This window comes from Asterias amurensis, chromosome 14 (assembly GCF_032118995.1).
Source record: "Asterias amurensis chromosome 14, ASM3211899v1".
Taxonomy (NCBI): Eukaryota; Metazoa; Echinodermata; class Asteroidea; order Forcipulatida; family Asteriidae; genus Asterias; species Asterias amurensis.
This window is the reverse complement of record NC_092661.1, coordinates 16,885,804-16,902,966: the sequence shown is the minus strand read 5'-3', so window position 1 is coordinate 16,902,966 and position 17,163 is coordinate 16,885,804. Positions and strand designations below refer to the sequence as shown.

The window sequence follows — 17,163 nt, the reverse complement described above, 5'->3', positions numbered from 1 at the left end:
ATGTGAGCAACGCAAACTTGTGATTTTTGACATTTGCACGTGCACATGCTTAAAGGAACACGACGTTGCTTTGGATCGGTCGAGTTGGTCTTCGAAAGCGCGTGAAACCGTTTGTTATCAGATGCATATAGTTAGAAAGATAATTTAAAAGTAGAATATTATGATCCACACAACGATCACTCGAAATTGCACGGTTTTCCTTTTACGTCACGCACGGTCGGCCATTTTATGGAGTCAACATTTTTGACTCCACAAAATGGCCGACCGGGTTTCTTTGCGACGTAAGAGGAAGACCGTGCAATTTCGAGGCATTTTTGTGTGAATCATTATATTCTACTTTTAAATCATCTTTCTAACCATATGCATTTTATAATAAACGGTTTCAAACGCTTTTCTAGGACCAACTCGACCGATCCAAGGCAACGTGTTCCTTTAAGGCCATTGAGCGAAAACTGTTTACGACAAAAATTGACGGTTCGAAAAATTGAAATTATTTGTAGACTCTCTTGGTTCTTAACTCCCAAAGACAAGCAACCAAACAAACACAACCTTCAAACCCCTGATGGTGTGATCACCTAACATCCCTCATGCTTACTATTGATACCCGATACCTATTAATATTCTGCACCATGGCATTCAAGACAACTTATGCAGATAAGAACATAATTGCCTAATTACCAGCAGCGGGAAATGACTTTGGATTGACGGGCTGATCGCTGCGATCGACCCATGGCAGACATCTGTAACCACCCGCTGTAAACATTGCAGCGTCACGGTAGCTACTGCTGTTCCCGTACTTCATACATCCAGCATGCGCTGCAGTAAAGTGAAGAAAAGAACAAAAAATACAAGCATTTAAATAGTCTCGCGAGTAATCGAACTGCAATTTTGAGCTGGAATAAAGTAAAGAAAAAAAACCCATTGTAAATGAACTTGTACAAATCTAATTAGACTGTGCATAAGTCTCGCGCGTATTCGAACGTCCATTATGCGCTGCAGTTAGGTGAAGCAAAAAACAATGCAATGAACTTGTACAAATCTAAATAGAACTTCCACTCAACCATTATTGAGTTTGAGGTGTGTAATTCTGTTTCTAACACTATAATTTAGCTAACAAAATTGTGTCGTACTGTTGAGAAAGTCAAGTTTAGCCATGTGCGATTTCAAAGCAAAATAAATTAAACTAGTAAACAAAGAAAATCCGAGAACAAAAGTTGACCCCGGTTCATGTTACTTAAGGAACATTACAGAATTGGGAATAAAAGAAAATCGTAACATAAAACTTATACGGTCTAATGATGATGATAGTATTTAGAAAACATCCCTTGAAATATTATTTCTGTGTGAAATTGCATATTTTATGAGAAATAAATTATCATGATTTCCAGTTTGGAGTTTATCGCTCAGTGAGCGTTTTATTAATTTTTGTTTTGGCATCAATGCAATGCAAAATTTGTAATTACAAAGAATTACATCAAAGGAGTGATGGAAATTAAATTGAATCGGAGTTAACGGTACTGTGTAAACCGTCCAGGCATGCGTCAGTCAAACTTGTGTCAAGATTTATCTGGGGAGTGTGTTGGCGATTTTCATCGTGGGATTTTGCGATAAACAAATGGAAACGGCGTGAAACACATCTAATGTCAAGTGGTTTTCAATTTAGAAGATGTTTTTTTTGTGCCGCATTTGCACAAGAAGCAATTTCGTATAAACCTCATTCCGTATATCTACGTTTTTATATATCTACTCTCGCTTATTGTCCACCAGCCAAACTTTGGTATCAGTTGTGTCTTTAACAGTATTCTGACGGTCAGCAGTTTAAACGTAACCAAATTGGAGATTTATAGAAAAGCGGAGTTCATCAGTGGCGGAAATCCGTGTAGAAAAATGGGGATGGATTGTTTGAAGTTCGCTCACTTGGGCACTGCAAGTTGTTTACAGCACAGTTCATTTAGTTTACAGAAAAGAACTGTTAGACAATGCTTATAATTGTTAAGAGACAGGGGTGTAGTCGAGGTAGTCTGTTTTGATTACGTCACACACAGTATAGTACAGTGAAAAGCACTTCGGCTTTGCTTCTAAAACATTCAAATACACAGTGCGCAAATTATTTATGTTTATATTTATTTGGTTGTTGTTAATTTGTACTGTTCTGATTCACTGTATCAAAGCCAAAAGGAAGCCTACATTTTCCTTTGTGCCTGTAACTCGTCGAATCGGGCTCCCGTAGCCTTAGATCTCGAAGGTGTTTTCTCACATTCCTCGCTTTTCCCAAAAGCGCCGCCTTCTCCAACATATCTATACCCTCACAGTTTGCCTTTTTCATAGTCCTGTTTAATTTCCCCAATCATTTGGAAACAGTGCTCCAACCACCACAGAGACTACATTCACTTTCATCTGTCAAATCTTTTTTGTGCTTAAGCAGCTCTATGAAATTTGGTCCATGTCTTGGTACTTCTGGATCTTGCCCATCTCCTTCATATTATCTCCCGACACAGCTATATGAGATGACACATCTTCGTCATCTCATTTGAAACTGCTGCATCCATACACCCGCGTTCTTAGCTTGCTTTGGAAAGAGGTAAAAGATCTTACGGTCAATCCCCAGTTCCCAAAGTGTGCGGGCGAAACATTCTCAATGTTTGTAATATTCATACTTCTGTTGTCTATTTATTTGTATACCCCCCCCCCCCCCCCCACCTTTGCCTTACCCTGGACGGCCCTTGCCAACAAACAAAGAGTTATGTCCGAGGATTTAAAACAAATAAATCAAAATAAAAACAATTCCCACGTCATTGGATTTATGACCGCAGAATGAACTCTTGGGGTGGTTTTACGCTTTGAGCATTTCCGTGGCTCTATAGTAACGCAATATCCTAAAACTATATGACCTATTTTTATTACAAAAATGTGATCAGTTGACAAAAGCATTCACACCACAAAATGAAAAAAGGGACAATGATTTCCAGCGTCTTTGACCCTGGCAGGTGAAATTCTTGCACAGAAGATTTTTGCAAGACGACACCACTGAGCTCTTCATTTTGTAGTATAACTTGATCTCATATCGGGTCAAACTCTCTGACCCCCATATGAATCAATTGACGCCGCCCGGTGCCTCTGGCTACCCGCGTCTTGTTACGAGGCTAAAATACCAAAGATCGAATAAGGCCAAATTAAAATGAAAACATGTTTAACGTCCCCGTCCTTTTCCTTTAAAAAATGTTGAATTGTTTTTTTTAACAAAAAGAAAATGATACATTTTAACGATTTCAAACGAAAAACAGCTCAGCCGGCTGCCTTTTAAAATGTATCGTCCGGCCATTTTGAAAAATAAAAGAAAAACAAAATAGAAGATTCTTCCTTACTTTTTGTCAAAAGTACAGGACGCTAAACATGTTTTTGTTTAATTTGGCCTATAGGCTGAGGACGGTGGAAACGATGTCTCTTACCGGCCTCCGTATAGGGTACTTCTACACAAGTGGAAACAAATGATATACGTCCTGAGGGCTGTTTCTCATTATGAGTGTATTATATGGATAGGCCCTATAGCATTGAAGGTATTGGACACCTTTGGTAATTGTCAAAGACCAGTATTCTTACTTGGTATCCCAACATATATGCATAAAATAACAAACCTGGGAAGTTTGGGCCCGATTGGTCATCGAAGTTGCAAGAGAATAATGAAAGAAAAAACCACCTGTTGCACAAACTTGTGTGCTTTTAAGATGCCTACTAAAAGGCTTCAGGTCTGAAGTATTTTAATATTTGAGTGTTAAATTACCTCTTTCTTAAAAAAAATACGTTACTTCAGAGTCTCACAATGTTTTATACTATCAACCTCTTGCTCGTATGCTAACAATTATTTTGAGTAACTACCAATAGTGTCCAGTTCCTTTAGGTAAGGTTATACTCGTGCATTAACGTTTTCCCTCGGTCACATTTTTTCACTTCATACTACAGTTCACTTCTTTGGTCACCTTTAATTTCCTCTCTAATTGACTGGAATCTTCACTGTTATGATGTTATTCTCTAATGAGATCAATAGGTTATACATTGCCTCATGACTTTCAGGACAACGTTATTAGTTTCTGTGTGCTTCGGGACAACTCGACTGCTTCTATATTTTATAAGTTTAGTTTCTAAGAAGAAGGTTTAGTTCAATATTGTGTCTTCCGCGATTGCAATTTTTGATTGCACTAAGAAATTGCCACTGTCGTAGTGCTTTTCAATGGGGAATTATTTGCTTCTGAAGCGATTATAAAAAGGGAATCATAAAATAATAAAAAGAATCAGGACAATTTTTGAAGATGGGAATTCTGAAGTGCAAAACAAAATTGCCGGACTACACAATCTTGGTTTTCGAACACATTAGCGTGAACAATTGCTAGGGGGACTTTGAAGTAAATCAGGAAGGGCTGAAGTGGTTGCAAGGGATTTGGGTGCAGAAGTGGGATGGCATGAGCAATACTAAACAATAATGCCAAGCCAATTAAAAAACACTGTTATACCAATTAGCCTACATTATTTAAGGTAAATACCATGTAATTCAAACTTGTGACAAAGTTTGCTGAAAGTAAAGATTTTCGGTTCGATAAATTCGAGCTCTAATCTGCATGTTTGACTTTGTCCTGCTTGTCTCGCACTGTGGGGATCGGCTATGAACAATGCTGCCTCAAGTAATTAATTGTAAGTCATTTTCCAACCAATTTTCTACACCGGCCACACGAGAAAGGTGAAAATGCACTACATAAAAGTATGATTATCAACTGGAAACACTCTCTTCTCTTTCCCTGTTTTCATATTTTTTTTTTTTACTAACAACAAGTCTTACCATCACACGGTGGAATGTAACACGTTGTCATCAGCGTAGAGTTTTCCTCTTTGTTATAGAAGAAACACTTGGGCGCCATGTCTGTAGTTTTGTTCAAGAAGCGGCAGTAGTTCTTGTCCATTATGTCTTTTACTGCAAATGATTGAGAGGGAATGAACAAAACTTGGTGAAACTTTGTCGTAACTCACAAAATAATACTGATACCAGTTCGTACTACGCTTAAAGGATTATAATGATGGTAGAAAGCGTACCTTAAAATACTAGTTGCTGAGGTGCTGTAGTTTTTGAGAAATGAGTAAAACAATGTCATGAAAATACGTTTTTTCATGCTAAAATAATTATCATCTCATGATCACTGAGACAAACATTATTTTAATGACATTGTTTTACTCATTTCTCAAAAACTACAGTACCTCAGCTATAATATTTTCAGGAATACGCATTCAAACTGGGGGCCTATTAACAAAAGAGGAAACTTAGAGTCAAGAGTTCGGGAAAGGTCCACAGTTTGGAAACAATGGGAGCCGTTGAGTATAAACAAAAGAACCTGGGACAACAGGAGGTCTACGGTTGCAGGCGCAGGGCGTATACAGGAGCTTGGATGGGTATGTGTGGAGGGGGGCGGGGGTTAAATAAATGTGGATGAGTTTTCATTATTTTTAAGAATGGGTACAAGTATATCAAGTTATTCTTTAAGTTGATTAAAACTGTTGGCACCTTAGGCGTGAATCTGTTTGTTACGCAACATGTGTTCTGCGCGTTAACCGGCCACAAACCATGGTTTATTTATTCATTTCGTTTCACAGCAGAAGTCTGTTTGTTGAATACAGACCATTCCGCAGGATTCCCTTAATAGTTAGGTGTCACAAGCAATAACCCCCAACTTAAACTCCCAAACGATTGATGTGTAATAAATAAACATAAGCTGTATCATGCATCCGCGATTTAACGGAAACCCATAATGTTATTCATTGCCTACCGGCTCTCGCATAGCGCCATAAGTTTATACATCACAAACCCTTCTACAAAACAGACTCGGCAGGCACGTGGGCCCTGAGATAATTTTGAAATTAATCGTAATTTACCTTGGACGCTCTAACCACGTTTACAAGGAGCAGATGGGACATATGGAGAGAGACAGGCCCTGAATACATGCACGCAGTATACATATCATGGTCAAATGGAGTAAAGGCCCGGACAAAAATGAAACATGTAAGCTATCTCTGTAATGTAAAACGGTGAAAATTTCGCTCTTTGAGAGTGAAAGTCAATCTGTCTCACTCTAATTGAGTGACATTGGAACGAACTTCACTCTAAATCGAGTTAAAAGTACCCGTCTTTCACTCTAAAAAGAGTTGTCCGCCATGTATAATGGCTCTTTGCAAGAGTGGTATGGCAGACACAACGAGTGGGTTTTTACTTTTACATTAAAGGAACCGGATATACTATTTGTAATAAATGCTCAAAATAATTGTTAGCATGCTTACTTGTTAGCGATCAATGGAGAGATGTTGATATACTCTCTAAATGTAAAAGAGTGAAAAACACCACTCTTTACATTTCGAGCTGTCCTCCATAATGGCTCTTTTAAAAGAGTGGTGATAATTTCACTCTTTTAGAGGGGTTTCACTCCAGGACAGAGTGAAAAATCACTCAAAAGATTCAAAATAATTCAATCTAAAAGAGTGGAAGACCACTCGAAAAAGAGTTGTCCTTCATATATGGCTCTTCAAAGAGTGCCATGTCAAATGTAAACAAAACAACATTGATATCATTGCCCAGGATTCGAACTGGGGACCACCGATTCTGATGTCGAGCACTCTTTTACATTAAGAGAGTGTATAAAAACATTGTGAGAAACGGCTCCCTCTGAAGTAACGTCTGGTCATCATTTTAGTTGAAAACTTACTCACCTCTGTGTTAACAGCATTAGGGCAGTCTAAAAACATCCCGACGAGTTTACAGTAAACACACAAAATCGGGCAGCGTACTAGAGAAAGCTGCGCTGTAGCAATATTATTATGGGGGCAAACAGCTCCAAGCGTATAGTGTTTCCTCGAAATACAAAGTGAAAACCTTTTCTCAAGTCAATATTTTTGAGGCGCGTTAAAGCTTACGTTATAGTCAGTGGACTTCAATTTACAGATGTCGATTTGTCCTTTCAATGTGTTGACAAGAAGTACCTTCAACTTAATCTGTGTTTTAAATGGATTTCATTGTTTTGAATAAATCTTCCTTTGTCGTAGTCGCCTTATTGTTTGAAGCTTGCGGTGTAATCCTGTATACATACATCAATTTAAAGGCGTTGAACACTATTGGCGATTACTCAACATATTTTGTTAGCATAAAGATTTACTTGGTAATGAGCAACGGAGAGCTGTTGATAGTATAAAATCAATCAATCAATCAATCAATAAAATATTTATTTTCACATTCACATCATACAAGAGAGTAAGAAACGGCTCCCTCTGAAGTAACGTAGTTTTCGAGAAATACAAGTTGATCAAATGATGTAGCTAGAGGCAAAAGCTTGTCGATTACTTTTCTTTTAGTGCACACGCTTGTTTTATAGTATTATTCATTTTTGTTAAGTTATATTTACGAGTAGGAAGATGTTTTCATATTATGTTGGAGCTGAAATATTATAGCCAAACAAACACGTGCAATGTCAATGTCACCCGTACCCCCTACGAACTCCCGGGTCTCTCTCGATTGGGATTTTGTTTCCCGTTTCCTTTCAAATATTATTTCTGTCCGAAGATCAAAGTTAAACATATTACAAACACCTGTCAAGCATGTCCAAACAAAACTGCCGCTGATGAAATCCTCGGCTTTGCCGTCTGTTATCCTTGACACATCCTCGTCAGTGTGAATTGACAAATCACACAGGAATCCCTGTCAATCAGAATTCCCCCTCACCCTTTGTGCATGTGGTATGGAACAGTAGTGTATTATGTGTACAGACCTCTTCGCCTTTTAATCGAAGATAGTAATTCCCTCATACTTCACCGTGACCTTCAGAGAGAGAGCTCTAAAACAACGTAAAACACTTCACATAATGAGGTCCCTTGCCGTTACGAATCGAAAACTTAGCCCTTTTTGAAACCACGGTTTCGGCTTTGGATTCGGCTTTAGGCTCCTTTCTCTCGTCTGAAGCCTTGGGCACGTACAGGCAATGCACGCGCAAAATGTCAAAACACTCGCGGGGCCAAGCTAGCCTGAGCCGAATCCAAAGCCGAAGCCGTGGTTTCGAAAAGGGTCATAGAATTACCAGAGTATTGGTGAGGTATAGTAATTGTCTGATTGCAACCATTCGAATGAATCCTGACTGTTTGGCGATTGACACACACCACAAGACCAAAGGAGCTACCAGAGGGTGCAGTGACAGTCTTCTATCATTTTGTTCTAGGGGATCAATAAGTTTTCTTGAAAACTATATAGAGACGTTGCCATGAGCACGGGTCTGTTTTGATAACGCAAGAGCATCTTTAGGGGATAGTGTCTAGCAGTTTTATCGAGCTGGCTATATAGGGGATCAGACGAGTTCGCTATCGTAGAAAGTGATACTTTGCCAACTGTGAGGTTAAGATTTTGAAGGACGTGTGTGAACTTAATGCTACTTTAGTGCTATTCACACGACAGCAATTTAACCGGGGTCCCTTGCTTATTTTTAGCAAGGTTGTAAAACGTAGCAATGTGTGACAAGATTTTGCGAGATGACTTGGACTTGAATTGTTGTCTTTTCACACAATGTACCATTCTGTAAAATTTTACAACCATGCTACAATTTAACCAGGGACCCTTGCTAAATTGCTCTCGCGTGAAAGGGGCTTTTGCCAAGAGTACTGTGAGTTAGGATTTCGAAGGACGGGTGTGAACGACATGCCTACATGTCTCACGTAGAAAATTATACTTTCGCAATGGAAGTTCACGTTAAAGAGGGTTTTGAAAGACGTGTACATGCATTGACGTAGGAATGTTTTAGGAGGAAACAATGTCCAAACCTTATTTTTTTCAAAGTGATTCAAAAACAGCTGCAGTGCTTCTCACCAAGAGAGCCCAACGTTTGTTTATCGTCATTCATTGTTTTATTTGACACTACCTTTGGTAATTGTAAAAGACCTCACTTGGTGTATCTCAATAGCACTAAATAACAAACCTGTGAAAATTTGAGCTCAATTGATCGTCGAAGTTGTGAGATAATAATGAATGAAAAAACACCCATCTCACACGAAGATGTGTGCTTTCAGATGCTTGATTTCGAGACTTCAACATCTAAATCTGAGGCTTTGAAATCAAATTCGTGGAAAATTATTTCTTTCTCGAAAACTACGTTACTTCAGAGGGAGCCGTTTCTCACATTATTTTATACTATCAACGGCTCTCCAATGCCCGTTACCAAGTCAGTTTTTAAGTTCATATTATTTGTTTTGAGTAATTACCAAACGTGTACCTTCCCTTAAATGCAGAGATGGCGATTATTATCTCCAACTGTTCAGAAAGCAATTATTCAGGTAATATTACAATGAAACAATCAATCTGTGTAGTATGCATTACTGTCAGTCAGGAGTAATGAATGATACACTGTGTAAATATGGTATCCTTTCCAATGACCGAATTCATCCCTGCCAGAGTAAATTTGTCAATCTCTGCATGGTGTTTGCTGTGTGGAGTCACACCATCTGTCCGTGACAGTCCTTCACAGCCCCCACCCTCTAAAACATTGCCTGGAATCGCCACAGTAGTCACACTGGCTCTGAGTGTCAGTGTTTAATCGGCAAAGCATGATGTTTTAAGATATATAGTTTGTGGTGTTCAAATAACGGGGATTTGTGGCTCTTTTTTAGACAACTAGAACCCTTTTGTACACAAATACATATGTATAAGAGAAGCTCCTTCAATAGACTCATTCAAAACTAGGCTAGATAAAATCCAAATGACCACTTTCTTAAAGGAGAGCTCACCACTAAATTTTGTCCACTTGCCACACCATCATGCCGCACAAAAACAGACTTGAAAATAAAACAAGTCCACGTCAGTTCATTGCCACACTAATCAAAATCCTACAGACGCCAGTTCGCGTCTCAAGACAAGACCTCCGTGTTATCATCACATCTCATCCCTTCTTCCCGAAGGGGGTGTCCCCCACGCCCCTACTGTCTTATTCTAATGGGCCGTGACATTCAGAGGAAATTGACATGGAATTAACAAGGGCCTTGAGAAAAGACTAGATATGATTATTTTGTTGTTGCTCCAGCGCAATCTTATCACGATTTCTCTATAAGTAGCTTTAAAGGCGCATGGCCAGAGGGGTTCAAGTTCCGGACGTAACGAATACATGGGGATTCACGCCACTGTAAATAATGGGGGGACAGCACAAAATGTGATTAGTATAGTCTACCCTCAATACTTCAGCTGTCAAATTTGTCTACACGTGGCCGGATCGATGTACAGTTTTGTTATCATTCGTGAATATTGATTCGCCTTGGAACAAGGCTACGAGTCAGTAAGTCATTCTGACGAGAAACTATTGATAACTGACCTGATACGTGAATATAGGTGTTTTTTTTTCTGGATTTTGTAGGTTGAGATATTCGGATTGGAAACTTCGAATTCAGACAAATGAAATATATTTATGAGCATGCTGAATTGATTTTAAGTTCGTGTGTCCTAGGTTTTAAACCTATATAGTGTACACCTTGTCTTTTTTTAAGTTATGTCCATGGCTATGGGTTTTAAGACATTGCTTGGTGAGGTTCGGTATGTAGTATATCTATTGCTGTGAAAATATGTTCTTTAGAACTTGTCTTTCTATTTATTCTACAATTTTTTTTTTTTTTTTTTTAATGATGTGTATATTGGCTCACACAAAATGCTATACTGATCTTTGGAAAATTACATTTGACGCACTGTGCTTAAAGGGAAGATACACGTTTGGTAATTACTCAAAACAAATATTAACTTAAAGGCACTGGACACTTTATTTGTAATTACTCAGAATAATGGTTAGCATAAAAACTGACTTGGTAACGAGCGTTGGAGAGATGTTGATAGTATAAAACACTGTGGGAAACGACTCCCTCTGAAGAAATGTAGTTTTTGCAAAAGAGGTTATTTCTCACTAAAATAATAAAAGACTTCTAGCCAGAAGTCTTTTATTCCTATCTGAAAGCACACAAATTCGTCTAACAAGGGTATTTTTTTCTTTCATCATTTTCTCGCAACTTCGATGACCGATTTGGCCAAAATTTTCACAGGCTTGTTATCTTATTCACATGATGGGATACACCAAGTGAGAAGACTGGTCTTTGACAATTACCAAACGTGTACCTTCCCTTTAAACAGTTATACAAAACTGATTCCATCCACCACGAGAGTGCATAGACTTGCAGCATGTTCACTGGTTACATGTTCATATTACATTTCAGTGTTGCACAGGTTGGCACTTCAGCTCTCACCGGTTCATACTGTGGTTACATTACAGTACGCTCCCAGCAATCTGGTCGAGTTTACCATGATCGCACTTCTTACTCGATTGACTGACTGACAAAATCTCGTCAAAAAAGAAGAAGACATATATAACTTGTCCACAATGCCCAGCGGGTGCTCCCAATGTTGGGGCATATCGACCGGAATGTGCACATTTTGTTTTTAGAGGAGTGACATCTTTTGACAGACTCAGGGCTCAATTTTGACGCACCGATCATTTTAGGACAAGGAGGGTAACTCGATTGACTTGATTGTCCGGTAGAGGTTTAGAGCACCAGAAATTAAGACATTGCAAAGTCTAACCCCATCTCTTTCTTTCTTATTTACGTTGGGTTCAAATGTTTTCAGAAATCGGCTCCAAGTTTCAAGGGTAGCATAAAGGGATCAGACCATTTTCTCTCAAAGCCTTATAGTTTATTTACCAATCCTTTGGTGTTTGAATGAAATAATAACAACACAAAAAACAACAGCAACTACGACGACGACGACGACGAAATGACATCGACAACGAAATGACAACGACAACGACAACGACAACGACAAAGACAACGACAACGACAACGACAACGACAACGACAACGACAACAACAACAACAACAATAGCAGCAGCAACACACAACAACAAACAATAAGTGCAGCACAACAACCTCAATAACACTACAAACAACAAGAAAACACAAAAAGAAAGAATAAATTTGTGCCATTCAGACATTCATTCACCATGGACGTCAAACAGATAACATGTCAACTTAATAATCAGTCATTGAACTTGGTTTGTCTCAAAGCTGCGATGAACCGATTTTGTAAAAAGGTCATCATTTAATCATTAATGATACGATCTTATGAGTCGATGTTTATATTTGATTTATACTTTCAAAACTCGACAGTTTGTCGGCTGGGAGGGTGTTCTTCCTCTTGGATTAAAACTATTTTTGGACATTCGTGAGCTTTTGCTCTTGCACACAAGGCTATCATGGGAATTTACGAAGACTGCTATTTTTGTTAGAAGCTCAAATAGTAAAGTCTAACAGTTTCTTTGTGGTTGGCTTTTTGCTCAGATTTGTCTTTTTTATTATGCAAACTTTAAGGAGAGGAGACATCTTTACAAGCTGAATATTTTAATCAGAAGAAAATTCAAAAAATAAATGAACAAACATGAATTGGATTATGTCTTTGACACTTCAAACAAGTTCACACAAGAACAACAAATTAACGAAAGGCACAAAGTCACTGGCGGCTCGTTATATATATAAAGCCGCTGCAGCCCCCTCCCCTGAACACATTGCCTTGGTGGTGGCCTTGATGCCCATTCAAATTTTTCCAATTAACTTTAAGGTGTTTTTTGGGTGTCTTTTTCAATTGAAAATTACCCTCCGCGTGTATGAATGAGCAATATCAACGATGTTGCCAACAAATTGCCTTGATAAAAAATAACTTGCGAAAGCTTGCATTTTCTCAATTCTGCACACACAATCAGTCCGTTTGTACCGGTTCAATCGGCAGCAAATTTCGCCACAGCACCTTGTAAAAACATAACATGGTGTTATCAGGAGTAGGTCTCATAATTCAAGAACATAGTCCCAAATCTTGCATGAAATACTGTTTGTTACATCCCGCCAGGAGCGTCAGCGTCAATGCGAGATGGACATGCGCGCATTATAAGAAACCACAATTATTATTATTATTAGTTGCAAATATTGTACTAAACATTTATAAACATGTGCGTTATAAAAGAAACCTCAATTATTATTATTGTTATTATTATTATTATTATTATTATTATTATTATTATTATTATTATTAGTTGCAAAAATTGTACTAAACATTTATAAAACTTTGCATTTTGCAATAAAATTTTATCTTCACACCGAAAAAAGCTGGTGAGCACAGACACGTATGTTAAGAGTGATTTGATAAAAGAGATCCACTGTGCAAGAAACAGGATATGCAGGAAATGGATAGCGTGCAAAGGGTTGAACATTTCTGACTTTAATTATGAATAATTTAATTATGATTCCTAATTGACCTTTTGCTCTACCCGTACACATTCCATTTTAGAAGTTTACTGTTCTTTTTCCTCCGAACAAAAACTATCATTACTGATAGTCAGCCCCCACAATCCCCCTCACCCACAACCTCCCGAAAAAAGGAAAAAGCAATTAGCGTTATATTATACTAATTAATGGGAAACATTAAGCATGCTAGATTAAAGTGCCGGAACCGAGTTCTAAAATTTGGTAATAAATTACCCCCCCCCCCCGGTATTAACTCGTGCCGAACATGGAGTTCCACAGTTAGTGGCGTTAAAGACACTGGACACTTTATTGGTAATTTCTCAGAATACTTGTTAGCATACAAATTTACTTGGTACCAAGCAATGGAGAGCTGTTGATGTTAGAAAACATTGTGAGAAACGGCCCCTTTGAGGTAACGTATATAGTTGTTAAGAAAGAAGTAATTTCTCACTTAAATATTAAGGCTGCAGGCCTGAAGCCCTTTATAAGGCATCTGAAAGCATACAAATTTGTGCAACAAGTGTGTTTTTTCCGTCATGATTCTTTTGCAACTTCGATGACCAGTTGAGCAAATATTTGCACAGATTTGTTAGTCCATGCATTATCATATTCACCATTGTAAAGTCGCCTGCCCAGTGATTTTTGTCCAGATGTATTAGAATACACCCTGTGAGAAGACTGGTGTTTGACAATTACCAAAGGTGTCCAGTGCCTTTAAGAACAACCATCTCACGCTGGTATCGTATTTCCAATAAACGAATTATGCAGTGAGTTATACAGAATTTAAAATGGCAGTTTCCGCTCATTAAAAACGTACGAGATAACATTCTTCGCCTCTGACATTTTTATCAGTCGGAGAAAGAGATCGAGTTAAAGAGCCAGACAGACGATTGAAAAAATGCCGTATGCATAATAGGAAAAGTCAGAACTTAAACCAAGTGATTTGCTGCTAATCTTTTTTTTTTCCTATGACCGTGGGTGGTATTGGAAATTACTACGCGTGCCGGCTTAGGTGGAGACTTTGGATTCATATCGCATTAAAGTCACTCCCAACTCGATTCTTAAAGGCAATGGACACTATTGGTAATTACTCAAAATAGTTCTATTAGCATAAAACCTTACTTGGTAACGAGTAATGGGGAGAGGTTGGTAATATAAAACATTGTGAGAAACGGCTCCCTCTGAAGTGGAGTGGTTTTCGAGAAAGAAGTAATTTTCCACGAATTTGATTTCGAGACCTCGGATTTAGAATTTGAGGTCTCGAAATCAAGCCTCTGAACGCACACAACTTCGTGTGACAAGGGTGTTTTTTCTTTCATTATTATCTCGCAACTTCGACGACCAGTTGATCCCAAATTTTCACAGGTTTGTTATTTGTTCATATGTTGAGACACACCAAGTGAGATGACTGGTCTTTGACAATTACCAAAAGTGTCTAGTGTCTTTACAGGAACATGACAGAATTTGTAAGAAAAAACTCGTCTAAGATCACAGATTTGCATAAAGCTTACACGGTCTATGATGATAGAAAACATCCCCGGAAATATATATCTGTCTGAAGTGTCATCAGTCTGTGTTAAATGGTTAAGTTCGCCTTTAATTTCGCACTTGAGCTGTCAGAAAGTTAGAACTTTTGATGTTACAATAAGGGCTTCTAAAAGTCTCGTTTTGTAAGGTGTTCAACAACCCCTTGCTCCCACAGGCATTCCTTCCATGTATACAGAAACGCATAAATCAGAATCACATCGCCCACGATGCATGCATTACGAAAGGCATTTCCACCTGCCAATTTGCTGAAGGAAGAAGAAGAAAAAGAAATCTTAAAAATTAAACCGAGGGCTTAAATTTTTAGATGAAACGCAATCCACTACAGGGACATATTTTGTTGTTCTTGACGGGGTGACAGAGGCAATAACATGACCTTATTTGTACAATTCGTAGCTTGATGCAACCTATCTTGAAGCCCCCCCCCCCCCCCAAAAAAAAAAAAAAAAAAAACTGCTGTTTCGGAGTCCGCTTTAAACTGTTTTATTTAATTTGTCAGGAATGATACAAATAAAGCTGACTTCTATCCGTACAGAAATGTCAATGTTTTCATCTCTACAACTATATAGCCAAATGATTAATTGATTCCTAAACTTGCAAGTGCACTTCGTGAAAAAAAAAAAACTTTCGTGTCAGGAAAGCGCTGATAACAAACCAATACAAATTGAGACCAATCGCGATAGGTCACTTCGTGAAAGTATGATTCGCTCTCGCTCTCACTTCGTGAAAATGAAAAATGTCACATGCACAAAATTGCGCTTTGTATTCGTGGCGTATCGAGAAGGTTTTGTGAAATATACTTAGTTGAACACCTCGTGTAACTACAAATCCAATACGTATTGGCTATTGAATCTTGATGGAAATTTTTAACAGTAATGAGCATATTAGTAATTTGTATAAAATAAAAAAAAAATTTGCATAAATCTGTGATCTTTGACAGTCATGTGACTTCATAATTACGAATAAGGTCATGAAACTTGCTGAAAATGTTAACAGTAATAAGTATATAAAGTAATTTGTATAAAAACGAGTGTGCATATAATATTTATGAAAGGTGACTGAAAGGTGACTGACTTTAAAGGAACACGTTGCCTTGGATCGGTCGAGTTGGTCTTTGAAAAGCGTTTGTAACCGTTTTTTATAAAATGCATATGGGTAGAAAGATGTTGTAAAAGTAGAATACAATGATCCACACAAACATGCCTCGAAATTGCGTGGTTTTCCTTTTACCTCGTCGACAAACACGTCGGCCATTTATGGGGGTCAAAATTTTGACTCCCAGAAATGGCCGACCGTGTTAGTTCGCACAGTAGAAGGAAAACCACGCAATTTCGAGGCAAACTTGTGTGGATCATTGTATTCTACTTTTAAAACATCTTTCCAACCATATGCATTTTATAAAAAACGGTTACAAACGCTTTTGTTTTGACCAACTCGTCCGATCCAAGGCAACGTGTTCCTTTAAAGTACGAGCCACGAGTTTTTGAACTGAAAAGGAAGGCTTTGCCCCGTGTAACAGGTTTACATCTTCTTCTGCTTGCCCTAAAACTGCCGATAGGTTAACCTTGGAATAAATCCAACACAACTTCAATTACTACAAATTGGAAGTTAGACCTGAACATTGAGGAAATTCATCTGTTCACTAAATATTACACGAATTGTAACCTCCTACCGAAAACTAAAGTGTGAGTTCATGTATTAACGAGAATTAGAAAAGTGAAAAACTTGATCAGTGTTTTTTCTTGCTTCAGCCTGACCCAAGCCGAAGCCATGGTGCTTAATGGTAGAACTGTCAGGGTTGAGGGTCTTCGCGGGCAAACTTTAGCTTGTGCTTCGCCGAACATTTTCCAAGAAATACTCCAAAGTCCCCCCCCCCCCCCCCCCCCCGACAAGGCCATCATGTTACAGACGGTCCATTTAATACTAGGTTAGGCGGCTCCCTGTTATTATCACCAGTTAATGTTTCGCTTGTCTGCCTTTAAATGATGGCACTGGAAAGTATAATTAAAAGTTGCACTGTGCGACCTTGCTGAGCTTCGGTCAGCCGACAGGTGGTCTTGTTAACTCCTTATAGAGCATACATTTATAATGACTCATAATTCGTATCATGTCTTGGGTCTGATTTGACGTTTTGAGCGGTCCTTTGATTTTTTTTATTTGAGTTTAGGCTTGATTAAAACAGCGCCTTTAAAACACCAGGCATGTTTTATAACTATATGGTTTTGATTATTATTAGTAATTCAGGGCCAGTTTTAATGAACAAATAAATATATGATAAGCAAA

The 17,163-nt window shown here is 38.3% G+C and overlaps 1 protein-coding gene across 1 annotated transcript in view; it reads right to left on the bottom strand.

Moving 5' to 3' along the window:
- Window positions 1-17,163, bottom strand: part of LOC139947054 (uncharacterized) — a 108,237-nt gene that overhangs the window by 54,699 nt on the left and 36,375 nt on the right. Inside the window, exons 3-4 of the mRNA XM_071944882.1 lie at window positions 4,832-4,963; window positions 679-816 (exon numbers count right to left, since the gene is read on the bottom strand). Of these exons, the coding sequence (XP_071800983.1) occupies window positions 679-816; window positions 4,832-4,963 (270 nt within the window). The remainder of the gene's footprint in view (window positions 1-678; window positions 817-4,831; window positions 4,964-17,163) is intronic.